Here is a 14,564-nt window from a genome sequence, read left to right as displayed (position 1 = left end):
TATTGCTTTTGTTAAAATTCAGAAAAAGAAACACGTGCCAAGTTCCTGGCATCGATTTAGGACTGTCAGCAGTGCCAGCCACCTCTGTGCTCTCCACTGACTCAAAGAGCCAAATGACAGCGCACAGCAGCCCCCTCCAGCAGAATTACAGCCCCTCTCAGCTCTGCCCACCTCCTGGCTGCAAATGATGGCTCCCTTAATAACTTCTCCATCAGGCAGAGCACAAAGAGCAGAACACGAGACTCAAGGGTTTGTGCTGGAGGAGCCCAGAGCAAACGATGCCCTGAAATGATGCACAGGGCACAGATTTTCCTTTCACAAATGATGCACAGCACAGGCAGTGGCAATGCACACACAGCCTATATAAGGATTATTTCCTTAGGTATTGGTGCTACAGTACAAGGAAAAGAAAGAGCAAGTAAGGAAATGCCTTCTCTGGTAAACAAGCCCTAAATTAAGTCAAAATTAGATCAGAAGACTTGTGGGTTAACATAAAAACAGCCACATGAGCTTATACTTCAGACAAAAACTTGGCTCCCAAGTATTTTTTTTTTTCTATTAAATAGTTGCACTGGAATTGTAAGTACTTGTTTACAAATTAAGTTTCTTCAGAGAGCAGATCAAGCAACACCATACTGTGCAGCCAACAGGACAACATCTTTCCTTCCACTCCTGAAAAACAAGGAATTTTAACTCAAACCAGAAAGCTATTGTGACTGAATTTCTTGGCACTCTGTAGATATTGCCTTCTCTACAAAAGTTACACTGGGAAGTTCTATAGTTCTAAGCAACTGGAAAGTTGCTTAGCATATAGAAGGCAATAAATTCCTTGGGGCTTAATTCTGTATTGTGTACAACTTCTTTTGAAGTCAATATTAGTGATGTCATGTTAATTTTTCTTACATCTGCCATTCTTATCTTGGAAAGGGAAAAAAAATCCTTTAGTTCCATTAAAAATTCCTTGCAAACTGTCTTTTGTGCAGTTGGTAAGTTTTGAAAGTATCTGTGGAAAAATTAACATTCAGCGTATATATTAATAAAAATAGAGAGAAACAGAGGAAATGAGCAGAGTGTAACAAAACTGCTGATACTGGATAAAGGCAAACCCTTTCAAGAAGGCATGCATTAACACATTCCTGACAAGTGAAGACAGCAGCAAAAAATCATCTCATCTCTTTCCATTGCATCAACAGGAAATCCAACAATAGCAAAGCTGGTGAGCACAGGCCCTGCAGCAGTAAAGACAGCTCTGTCAAGCACAAAACAGTTGGTGAAATTGTGAAATTAAATTGTGAATTCCAGACTTGATGCAGATTTCCATGCCAGAAATTCCTATCCCCTTACCTGTACCCCTTTATCACACACACAGACCCATATGAGTGATGTAATGCTGTAAGATTTAAAAGGAAAATTCTTGTTTTCTGTATTTTTTGCATTCCTGAGGGCTATAGAAAGAATTTCCTTTCACAAGAAAAATACTGAACCTTTGACTTTCAAGTTTTGAGAACTTTGTGCTATCTTTAAAATATGCTGACAAGCACCTTTTCTTGTTTGAAGAAGCCAAAGTGAAGGATAGCTGCAACGTGGCACACAGCACCTGAAACACGAGATTTTTGAGCAGGACTTGGCAGGGGAAGTTGGCCTCTCCCCATATTTTACTGTAGAATGCCAGTATCTATCAACAACATCCCTAAACTACCAAACTACCTTCACTGGTTATTTTATTTCATAATATTTCATGCCTCCTGTAGGCTGAATTTTCCTGTTTTCCCATATCTTTTTACTTTGTGTGGTTGCATATTCAGTTGCAAATTGTGCAGAAAACCCTGAGTGACAGAGCCAATATTAATCTGAGGGATCACAAAGAACATAAACCTGGCAAAATCTTGGAACAACAATGACCACAGCAGCAAAACTGATGTTCTTGATTCTTAGTTTTCAAAGTGCATGTTAGAAGTACAAGGACAGCACAGCACCAGAATGATAAGGAGGATGTTGTTAATTATTAAGTGGATCAATGGAGTGTCAGTCATTCCAACATGAAATAGATTCCACACCATAAACCACAATTCTTTCATGCTCAGTAGTGCACCATGGCTGAATGCAACTACATCAAATGAAGAAAGGCATCACTTTCTGAAGTGCTAGCAAGCCCACACAATTAAAATAAAATTTACCTGATAAAGTTGCATGAGCAAACGTTTTTTAGTTCTGGATTTTATTTTTGTTATTTAAACACTGTTTATTTGTTTTTAACAGACAGATATTTCTGTGATTTGCAAAGCAAGCAAGCTACAGAGGTTATTTAAAATAAACCCAGCATCATAAAACAGAGGAGGTTCACTGCCTTTAATGGAGTAATTTATATCTCCAAATAGTCACAGAGATCAAGAACAGCAATAGTTATTGGACAGGCCAATCCATTTATGAGTTCAATCACGAAGAGGAGAGTTTAAGTGCTGCAGGACTGGTGATAAACCTGCCACAGCTTCAGTTAGCATTCCTTGATTTTCTCAGATATCCAGACATGAGGAAACACTCCAATTTCATGTGCTTTGCTTTATGTCCCACTTTGCCATTTTGTACTGCTAAATGCCCATAACACTTGCATTTCATTTTTTGTTCCGGATATATTTTCAAATATACTGATTGTCATAAGAAGGTTTTGATCACTGAAAAATGTATCACCTTAATGAAGTTCTAGAGATTGAACAAGCCATTATGCTAATGCTACTCAGCTACTTGAGCTCTGATGAGATCTTGGATATGAGTAAGTTGTGTTAATTTACCTTCCAGTGTGCAAAATTGAAATGCATTTAACTAAGTGGCCTGTGCATTATGTAAAGCATAAACCAAAAAACCTTCCTGTTACTACACAATTAGACTGCAATAATGTCTGGCCTCTGGCATTTTGATATTTGATATATTAACAAAAGCTGAATGAAAAGAGGAAAACTGTGCAACTTTTAAAAATAGAAAAATTATTTCACTTAGAACAGATTGACAAAGTACTTTAACACTTTATTTTGAGAGAGAAAAGCTATTACAGAAATTCATTTCTGACCCGCATTATGATCTTTTGTTCATCACACCATAATGAAGGTGTTGTCAGAGAAACAAAACAAAGCTCCAGAAGCAGGGTCTTGTCTTCAAGCCACTGTCACGTCCTTTTGTGATGGTAACTCTACTCACCTTTTCTATTTCTTCATTTGGACACACACATTTACAAATATCTAAGTATCTTGTAAAATGGAGAGGCCACAACCTTTTCCTTCCTTTGCTTTTTAATAAAGCAAATTTTTGTTTGAAAACAGCTTGTTACACAAGTTCATTTATTTCAGATCCTTAAGTTATATCAAGTATTTCCTCCCACAACTCTTCATGACATTCTGAATTATAACAATGTTAATTAAAGAATTCACTTTACATGCTGCATGCAAAAAATTTGAGAAATAAAGTTCTAAGTACTGCCACTAAAAACTTGTTCATATATAAAATTGAGCATATACTTATGGTCTGGATGAAATATCAAAGCTTTCCAGTAAGCATGAATTTAAAGACTGCTTAAGCTTATTAGAAAACAATTTATTTTCCAGATTGCTACCCAGTGAAGCAGAGTTCTCCCATTATCAGTCAACTTACTCAGTCTCTGAGCAGCCTCCAGGGCATCATTTGCAGAATCAGCTACCAAGAATCTCTGAACTGTAACCCCATGGTCTGCCATTATTTTTTTGCTTTGGTACTCCTGCAGGTTGAGCCATCGTCTGGGGGTTAATTGAACAGCCTAGAAACAACAAGAGGGGAAAATAACATAATGCTCATTAAAAAGAGTTCATGAGACAGCCCACTGAGCTCCTCCACCTTATGGTTATCTCAAACCAGCAGTTAAACAACACCCAGAGAAAAGGTAAAATACTTATTGATTTACCTAAGTGCCTTTTCTCAACATTTGTGCATCCCAAGTGCTCTGAAACCTATAGATATTTTTCAAAAGCTACACAAGGCTCACTCGGCCAGACAAAATGTCTTGCATTTAATATCAAGGCAAATTTGTCTTGAACTCCAAAGTCTATTTATGTTTCAATGTTTTCCTCTGCTATAAAAGTAGTAACAGACTCTTACATTAAAACAAATACAGTTTCATGTTAAATATCCTTATTATACAACATTTCACCTAATCCTTCCCTATAAAATGATTTCCACTGATTCTGTGGAAACATATCTGAGAAGAAAAGCAAGTGACACGGTATTAGCATTATTCTGTAAGAAACTTTACACTAATGCATGTATTTTCAGTGGTCTGCTACCTCTGGTTTGTTCACTGAGCTTCTAAGCAGCAGGACACCAGCACAGCCACATCAGCCATGCCAGGCCAACAACAGCTGGTTATAATAATTAGAATAATGAGAATAATTAGAATAATTCCCTCCTCGTTCCCAACATGCCAGTTTAGACGCCCCTGTGGGAATATAAACACATCTACACCCCATGGGTACAAAGAACTTACACACACACAGACATCACACTTGCTTGTCCTGGCAGGAAACCTTGAGACACTACAGAAGTCAGAGGATCTTTACTGAATGGTTTTGAGAAAGGACACATTCTCCACACAGGATGAATTGATTCACACAAAAGCAATAATTAAGGAGCTGGAGCTGACTCCTGGCAATGTTATAACGGCAAAGGTGGAGCTGGCTCCTGGCAATGGTATAATTGCATTTTGTGCCAGCCAAAGATGCTTTTCCCACATGGAGAGACAAGTGTTGTCCCCCTGGCAGCCAGCCACAACCAGTTCTTGGTTTCTCCTGAAGTAAGGAACACAGCATGCAAGCCAGGGCTACGTATTTAGAAATGCTGGACAAAGAGGATTATTTACTATACTTTCATCTCTAACAGCATGATAAAAAATTTATCAACCTAATGCAACTTTATACTGAAAAGAAAACCTCTCTGTGCTAAAGTCTTTCAGTAACACACCCTCTCACAACACTCAAGGTTTACAGGCTGAGTTGTCTCAAAAGCCAACTCCCATCTGTTCTATTCTCTTTGAAACACAGCACAAAAGAGTGATACATAAAGAAAACACAAACCCATCTTTTACAGTATATAACTGCATGTTTTCTGTAAAAGTGACTCCCACTGAACTTAAACAGTTACAAATAGCTCAGGATGACATTTTAAATCCTTTTATGCATAACCTGATTAACATATTTTAGAGGAACAAAATGGCATTGTCAGTTTGCTCTATGGCTATCTCTAATTCTACACATCATACAGACACCTCACATGATTTATATTCCTCCATGCTATTCATGGATGATATGTTATTGCAGTTATGCAATACTTCAAAGGTAGGGTCAAAATTTAAAGTCCCTTTCATAATTGTTGACATTTAATTTGTTTCCCTCTTATAAATTCTCTTCTAGGTTCTAACAATTATCACTTCAGGATCATTCCCACAAAGGGATTAACACTAGGGGCCAGGAGGGACCCTTTTAATTTATCTAAAAAATTCTACAGGTCAGTAATACTGCTGATAAAATTTTGGTCACTGGTTTTATAATTTAGACCAAGTCTTCAAAACAGCTTTTATTCATAACTTAGAAAAATAAACCAGTTTCACATATAAGTATTACTAAGCTGATCTAAATCAAATAAATAAGAAGGAAAATATAAAAAAATTCCTTCTGGGAAAGATTTTTGTGGCTGTTGCTTGATGGCAACTGTAGTGACCTCTGCTCCCAAACACCCTCTCAGCGTCTCATAGGTGCTTTTGGGATCCAACAGCTTTAAAACTCAAAATATAACTCAAAATGTCCCACAGAGATATTCCACTGATGAGATGCTAAAAATCTTACTACACATGCATGAAGTGCAGACATACATAAGCACAGGTACACATCATCTCTTACAAAAATTGGACAATTAAGATATTACGAAATATTTCTTTCCTAAATTATGAACCAGACCACAGTAAGGACAGAGAAAGGAAATAAAAGAATAATTCCTCTGAAAAGGGTCAAAGCAGTCCTAAGGGTGATGAGACAAAGGTCTGCTCAACAACTGCTGGCACAGAAAAACAAAGCCTACAAACTCCAGCTTAGTGAGCACACTCCCTGCTATACTACATAATTCTAAGAGGGACCATCTTACTGAGTGCCAACTGAGGACTTTCAATCAAGTCTCTGCACAAAAGACACACTCCTGGTTGTGAATGAACTGCTTGATGAAATTAATAAGTATCTAAAGTCTGTACCAGAAGCTCTGAAGAGCAAGGAACATGAAAAACTTTCTTTGAAGCACTTGCAGGATACCCACCACATGTCATGGGGACAGCAGGAAAACTAAAGCAGTTACAAGAGATGAAATAAAGCACAAGCTTTGAATCTGTAAAGGTGACTGCTCTTTCAAGACTATCTTGAAAAATCAAAACAGCTGTGGACATGCATTTTAGGGTGAAGACAAAAAAAAAGTGACCATGAAATCTCAGAAACATGAGATGCTGCTTTGAACTAATTTCCAGCCCAAGATGCTTTGGTTGCAATAAATCTGTACCTAAATTTATATAAGAACCTTGAACTCCTACCCTCCAAATACATTTATACCAAACATTCTCAAAAATCTCAGATGGGCTTCAAATGGCCTAAATTCTTGGGCATCATAAACTTTTATGCATTCTACAGATAAATCCACATGTGAGACTGACAGTAAGATGCTAATGCACAAAGGTACAGCCCCAAAACTCTAGAGAAAAACCTACAGAGGTTTGAGAGAAAGCTATGGCCCACAGACAGTCTCCTACAGGCAGCCTTAATCCAACCCTTCCCCTGAAAGTTGTTACAAAGAGACTTTAATCCAGCACACAATACAACTCTGCCATCACATCTTTGTTTTACTCGTTTTCCTGTTTTACAGCTGTTCCATTGCTTGCAGCAGCAGCAAACAGCACTCTTAGATTCACCAGTTCAGTCCCAGCTCTCAGCAAAGACACACTAAAGAATTAGATGGTAAATCAGCATCAGAAAAATAATCTCAATGTGAAAAAGCGAATGGGGAGAGCAGCTGAAAGAGAACCTACAGCACAGGAAATCAGAGTCTAGCTTTAGTCATTTCTGTTAATTAGTGATTCTCATTATCTTCTACTCCCATCTTATCCCTCCTCGAATATTTTTATCTCCTCACACATTGGTCAGAAAACATATCAGAAAACACCAGAGATGTCTCAGATCTCCAGGAAGCTCTGTCCCAGCTGACACCCAGTGTTTTCCACAAGTTCAAGCTGTATCTGTGTTTCATCTCTCTCTTTATTGCAAGATTGGGCTGCAGTACAAGGAGAAATCCTGTCCCACCAGCCTGGGAAGAAGAGACTGGAAATTGTGTGTGGATTTTAGTAAACCCTGACTCCTGTGTGACATCTCATCTTTCATCTTCATAAGATGACAGACAAAAAAACCAGAAAATTTTCCACTGGTGGCATTTCTCTGTTATCCTTTCATATGGGAACTCTGTGTTGTGTATTGATGTACATTGAAGATGCAGAGTGGATCTTATTGGAGATTCAGATCTGCCTGGTAAATCAAAAGGTGTTGTCTATTTTCAAACCACAAATAAAGTTTAAGGATAAATCAGTCTGTGAAACTAAGAAAACATTACTAGCAGCACACAGAAAATAAAATGTTGTTATTTAAAATAATAAAGCTTTCAAGAGGATTTACATTCATCCTAATAAGATACTTCTTAAGATTAAATTTCTAATGAAAATGCTTATCAAAGAGATTAGTACATTTAAATAGAGCTCTTTTACAACTGATAACATTTCCTGAGAGCCTGACAATATCAAAAATCCCAAAACTCAAGTAAGTGGAACAAAAGGCCTCAACTGAGCAGTAACATGAAGTGAGATAAAGGCAGAATTATTTATTCAAGTACAACTTTCAAACCAGATTCTCCCCTGCTGGCTAGAATTATTTGGCATTTTCCAAAAGCACAAAATATTGCTTGGGTTTCATCTCTAACCTCCCTTTCCTTCTCAATCTCCAATATTTTTGTTACCAGTCAGAATCACACTAATGTAGACCAAAAGTATACAGAGTGAGGAGGACTTAGAAAATTACTATTACTGGGAATTGAGTATTTTGTTCTGAACAAGCTTTCTGTCCAAAGTTCCTTCTTTATATAAGCAGAGACCATATTTAGATCCACAGCACGATAAATGAGTGGCACACACATCAAAAAATCAAATATTTCTTTTTTGATCATCTTAACAAGGTCAGGTGTTGCAGAATTGTATCTGTGGTTTATTGACTACTGGTAGAAAAAAATTTGATTCTTCACATAACCTGCATAACCTCTTATTTACCACCTTTTTGTTTGGTGGGGGGGGTTTATAAAATGCTACAGGATCTGCACAAAAAATGTATTTGATTTGCATTATTTTTCCACTGTTCCATTTGCCAATTCTTTAACTGTCACATGACAAGAAAAAAATTGCATTATTTAAATAACAAGGGCTAAAAAACTAGCAGCTTAGTTAAAGCAAAGTGGAACTAAAAGTACATCTTCTAGCAGAAATTTGCTTCAATATAAGCAAAAAAAACAAAAAAAACCCCAAATGAAACAAAACACAAAACCAAAAAGAAAACACCAAACTCCCCCTCAAAAACCCCCAAACAGATTTAGAAAACACTGCAACAGAGACATCTTGGTTATATATGCAGCATTAACTGCTGTGATGTAAAACATCTTTCAGATGACCCAGGAGGTATCTTTCGAGTGCTTGCTTTTGGAAAAAGAAAACACACACACATAAAACCAGAAGAAACTGTCTTAACACATTCACCAAGAAGTTTGCAAGTTGCATGTTAACTACTTCAGCAAAACTCTGCTTGAAAAGAAATGTTAACAAATGTTCCATGTAAGCACCAAACAGAAGCAGCATCAGTAAATCCAAACTTCATCAGATTATGGCACTGATTATTTCTTACCTGAACCTCTATGCTCAGGATAAGGTTTTCTCATTCTTTGGCTTCCCTGGTAAAATATCCAAGGCTGACTTTTTAAAATGGAATAAACAGAATTGAAAGAATCACTTAAGTCTGTTCTTTAACAAGAATAACAAGAAGAAGCTGTCAAAAGGAATAACTGAAAGGTCAAGTCTGACAAACAACTGAAGATTCAAATTATACCCTGTATTACAACTGAGGCCTCTTGGTCTTTAAAAAATCAAAATTTAAGAAATTTAGTGCCCTTTCATGCCTAATTCCATGTAAAAACTACCTTGGCTAATCATCCACAACCAAATATTTCACTTTATCAAGTCCAGAGTTCATGTGTAGATCATTTCCCTAGAAAGAGCCCTAAATATAAATACTTATTTTCTCTTGGTAAGACTCTACTTTTATAAAATGCCAAATGATTCTAGCTTGGGGAAGAGAATCCAGTGTTAATCAACACTATTAAAGAAAACAAAACCACCACTAAGCAAATTTCTAGGATAATTGAACATCCCTTGACACACCTATATAATTTGAGCAGCTCTACTGTTTTCATTAGCATAGCTTAATGCATTTTATTGCATCACTGCTAAAAGGAAGACACACTCTAACATCCAACATTCCTTTTTCATTTACAGTATTAATGGAAGCCAGTATTAGCATCACAAAGCAAAGATGGACTTTTAAAAGCACCTGGCAGGAAAGTTGGGCAAATAAATGCCCACTTCTTCTCCCTCTGTTGCTCCACAGAAGCCAAGTAGCTGTAACTGTGCTCATTGATCCTGTGCCAGCTCTAGCAACACAAATTAGCTCTGCATGAATGCAAATTATATGTCAAATATATAAAGTATCAGGTTTTGTAAACTTGGACTTTTTTGTAATGGTTATATTGGAAATAAGTCAATTGGGAAGAAAAATAGTGGCAGTTTTGAGGAGGTGAGATGTATTCTGTATCTGAAATTAAAAGGAGATGTATTTAGTGTACGTGATCAAAAATAAATGTCTGTCACCAAAATAATCTATTTGCTTAGCCAACACATTCTACAGCATTCCAGTTTATTCAATTTGTGCTCTCTGCCCTATAATGCAATTCCAAGCACATATGAAGGAAAGCAGATACACAAAGATGACAGTAATGAAAGAGCAGACCATTCATCAATGTGAGGCATAAACCTTTATTATATTTATTGACATACAGTCTCTGTAATTGACAAAGATGTAGAAGTTTCTCTCAAAAAGAAACCATCAGAAATAAACTAAACTGAATACCCTCATATAAACCACTGCAGATACAGACACATTTTATTAGGTCATGTATTTAAAATATACCACATAGGCCACTGAAAACAAACTAAAGCACTTATTTCAGTTTGCTGGCAGTGCCCACAAAATGAGTAAATTAACCCAAGAAGAAACAAAAATGTAGCAAAATGGCACCACATTAAACAGAAGTTTACGACAAATATAGTCATAGAATGCAAAAATATGCTCTGTAGGGAAAGCTTTGAAGAATATAAGCTGGAAAGAGGTAAGGCTGATGGGCTTTAAGGGGTCCCACGAGGCACAGCACACACTCCCTTCAGAGATGGCCAACACTGCAAACCTGGGGGCACTCTAGGGACAGCAGGACAGAAAATGTCCTTCCCAACTAATGTCCTGCTGGCTGCCACAAACCAGCAATTTTCATCTTCCAAAGCAGGAGCTAGCATCCAGGTCACGCTGTTTAAAAGCCACAGAGGAAAGAGTGTTCCATGCCCATCCCAAACTGCCTGCTTTGGCTGGGATGCCACATGGCAGCGAGGTCCCTTTGGTGCCAGCAGCTCCAGCAGCCTCATCCAACACTGAGATTATAACCAAAGCCTCACTCCAGACCTCTGTGATATATTTATGAGGGATAAAATTGGTTCTGTGAGCTAGTTTAGGAAGAAGTCTTGGATATTTCTCTGACAAAAACAGTTTCCATACTTTTGTTCACAGCAGGCAGGAATTGCTTATTTTTTAGTCTGTATTAAAGCACCATAAGCAGACCAGGCCTTAAACAAGAGCATTTGGGTTTAAATCTACAGGTACAGCTGAAGATCTTTTAACTTTCCATTACTTATTCCTAAAAATGGGAATTCATTTGAACTGATTAAAACCCACACACAAACTCTAGTTAACAGCTATAGGCCTTTGAGTTCCATATTTTTTCCTGAAAATATAGCACACAAAATACCCTGAGCAGTAAAATACACAGAAAAAAAAAAAAGAACCTATCACATTTCCCAGTTTTCTAAAGGCTAAGGCATTTTGATCAATAAACTGCAGGGTAATTTACTGTTTTAACCATATACTCACTTTTCAGAACAAGTGAGATCTGTCCATGCAACAAAGGTTTATGAAACCTAACTTCAAATAAAATAAAAAACACACACGAAGTATGGCCCTACATTTTGTTTAGTAAATCTGGATTGCCTAGTGGATAATTGCTACTATTCCTAACATCTATGACTCTTTGAAACAAGATGTGTTAAATAACTAAATGGTTCTCTCCATATACTGACAAAATATAGAAAAAAGAAATGGGGGCTGTTCATAAAAGGAGCTCACAGTTACCGTAATTATTAGGATTGCTATTGGTAAATTGTTTAAAAAATTGGACTCAAACAGTTGAGAGGGTGGTCAAGAGCTTGGAAAGCATAAATTTTAAGAATTCCAAGTTGAACAACTTCAGAGGAGTGAAACAAGCCACCACCTCTGCTCAGAAGCTCTCGTTCCTGAAAATGAGACTGCACAGTGCAAACCAAGGGGAAGACAGTACCAAACTCCCTGCTCAAGAGCATTTCTCCTTCCAAAGCAATTACATTCACTGCAATTCACTGTCCAGAACAGCAACACTCCAGAAGAATTTCAGAAATCTAGTTTGAAACAATCACAGGATTGTTTTTATTACTGCATTAGGTGTTTGTGTCACCATTTAGTTCTACACAACACAATCAAAACAAGTGCTTAGTTAAATCTTGCCCTCAATACTTTCCCACAGTTCAAGGACAAGCCAATTTCTCTTGTCACACATTGCAAGATTCTTTTTAAGAGGAGCTGCTGCAAACCAGAGAGAGGAATCAGAGTGCATCATAGCAGAAAAATGGCGACAAACATGAAAGAAAGAAAGAGAAGAGCTTTGTTAAACTAATAAAATGTCAATTTTAGGGAAGGAATCTATTTTAACTGAAAAGCTAAACAAGGTATATTTAGGGATCTCATCCTTTTTAGTTAAGAGAAACCACTTTTCTCCCATCACCCAGCAGCACTGATTATTTTAATAAAACCTAATAAAGCAAGGATTACCAACCACAGATTACCTACCTGTAGGTAACAAAGCACACTAAACCAATTGATGCCAGTTGACATCACTCATCTGTTGAAAAACAGGCAGTCACCAATTACTAACAGAACAATAATTTGTTTGTTTAATGAATATGCTAATTTACTGAGCTCTCATTAGACAGATACACAGGCAATATTGATGAGTTCCATAAGGCATTATAAAGTATGGCTGAATTATTTCAAAACAAATTAAAGCAGAAAATATTGTACACTGTTTAATGGAATAATAAAAGCCTGATGGCAAGTGAATCCTCTGGGTGAGCCCTCTGAAAAAGGCCCAAGTTAAAACCATGACTCATCATCTGTGTTTGGTGTGGTCCATGGAGAGGCTTCAACTGCCTGAAATGTACCTGAAGGCCCTTCAATAAATACAGCAGTTTTTTATTCTCTCAATTTTGTCTGGTTTTAGGTAGTACCAACAAGGCATCAGTAGCATTAGGTGTTTAAGTCCCTCAGCAGGGACACTGGAGAACTTTGCATTTCCACAAACCCACCTGCAGCACCTCTGTTACCAATAAATCCTAAGTAAAAGCTGGTTCATCTGCATTTAGCGCAATGCTACACAGCCCTGGAAACAAAAGCAGTGATTAAATTTTCAATTCATAGTTCATTTTGCTTGTGTTGCGGCTGCATCTATTTTCTCTTTTTCTCTCTTAATAATTTTAAGTTCCTAAATTAAGAAGGAAATAGAAATTGGTTTTTCACTCAAGAAAGGAATCACTACAAGCCACATCTGTCAATTTGTAATCATTTATTCATACACAATTTAAATGAGAAACAATATTAAGTTCTCCTTCAAATTTCAGTTTTACCAAAGGAGTTTTATTTCAATAATACCAGAGAAATGAATAGAAATTTCTATCAAATAAACACCTATAAAATATCCTCTACATAAGATGGCCATATAAGCCACATTTCTGCTTTTTAAAAAGAAAATATAAAGTTAGACACAAGGGACTGCAGCAGGGAACACTTTTAGGCAGAGTAGGAAGGTCTGACATTTTTGTGTAATACAAGACAGTTCAAAGTAGCAAGATCCTGCAGAAACCAATTATAAAAAGAACAGTTTCAGCCTCAACCTGAACAGCCTACCCAGAATGTTAAAATTAACCTGGGAAAGGAATGATTTAACTAAAGAAATAAGCCTACTGGATTTGACCCCAAAGTCAAGTCATGAATCAAACTCCCTCACTCTCCCCCGATTTGCTCACTGAAGTGGGAGAACCTTCCCAAACCTCGCTCACTAGTGAACTGCCAACTTTCTAAGGTAATTGAATCTAAAAATATGTGGCTCTAGTAAAGGTTTTTCACATTAAAATTAAAATGCCACCATTACTTGGGGGGGTTTATACATTTCATTCACTACCTACTGCCTCAAAATTAATTCATTAATAAATATATGAAATATTCATGAGGATTTACCTCTTCCATCTTTAAAACAATATTCCCTTCCACTAAAAGATATATTAAACTGCAATGACATATTAATCAATATTTATTAGGAAACATATATTGATACCTCATCACCCCTCTTTATTTTTGACTCAGTGCTTTCTTTCCTCTCCCAATGGTAGAATCCCTCATCTGGGAAAGAGGAACATCAGGAGTGTCTCCATCAGTTCTGAAGTGGCTGGATGCTGGGGAGGCTTTCTTTATCTCTTTCATTAAAGCACACCTAAATTTTTCCACAGTAAATGCAAACAGCACAATTTTGCTGTGCTTTACCAAATATCACAGAAACAGAAGAGGATTTCAGAGGACAGCACCCATCTCGTTCACAATTCTGAAATTTAGATTACCAAACCATATAGACTGGATTAAGAAATTAGATGTGTCTATTCATGAACCTTTCCCTTTAAACAAAACCACAGCAATATGTACATGAAAGTCACCATGTTTTAGAAACATCTCAGTTATGTCTTGTGTGTTTCACAGTATTGCAGATGAAATTGTAAGGACAGTAAATGTACTCAGCGTGGAAGTGGGACTGAAAATCCTGACTGCATTCTTAACACAATGTAATGACTCCCTTACCAGTTCTCCTCAATGTTCCTGCTTGCTGTCTACTACAAGAAACCCTTTTTTACTTCAAGGGTTTCTGAATGCCTGCCCTACTATGCTCTTTTGACTTGATCTTGTGCCCCTCCTTGTCCTTCCAGAATCAGTCTGATTGCAAAGTGATCATCCCAGGCTTTACCTCTG

General features: G+C 37.1%; 1 protein-coding gene across 2 annotated transcripts in view; it reads right to left on the bottom strand.

Moving 5' to 3' along the window:
- The window catches only part of SUCLG2 (succinate-CoA ligase GDP-forming subunit beta), a 105,178-nt gene that overhangs the window by 81,172 nt on the left and 9,442 nt on the right, over positions 1–14,564 (bottom strand). For both annotated transcript variants that reach the window (XR_009419231.1, XM_059480034.1), the window contains exon 2: positions 3,643–3,784. Coding sequence is in view for 1 of the 2 variants with exons in the window: in XM_059480034.1 (XP_059336017.1) it covers positions 3,643–3,784 (142 nt within the window). In the remaining variant the exon portion in view is untranslated. The remainder of the gene's footprint in view (positions 1–3,642; positions 3,785–14,564) is intronic.

Source organism: Ammospiza nelsoni, chromosome 11 (genome assembly GCF_027579445.1).
Source record: "Ammospiza nelsoni isolate bAmmNel1 chromosome 11, bAmmNel1.pri, whole genome shotgun sequence".
Classification (NCBI taxonomy): Eukaryota; Metazoa; Chordata; class Aves; order Passeriformes; family Passerellidae; genus Ammospiza; species Ammospiza nelsoni.
This window is presented reverse-complemented; position numbering and strand designations above follow the sequence as displayed.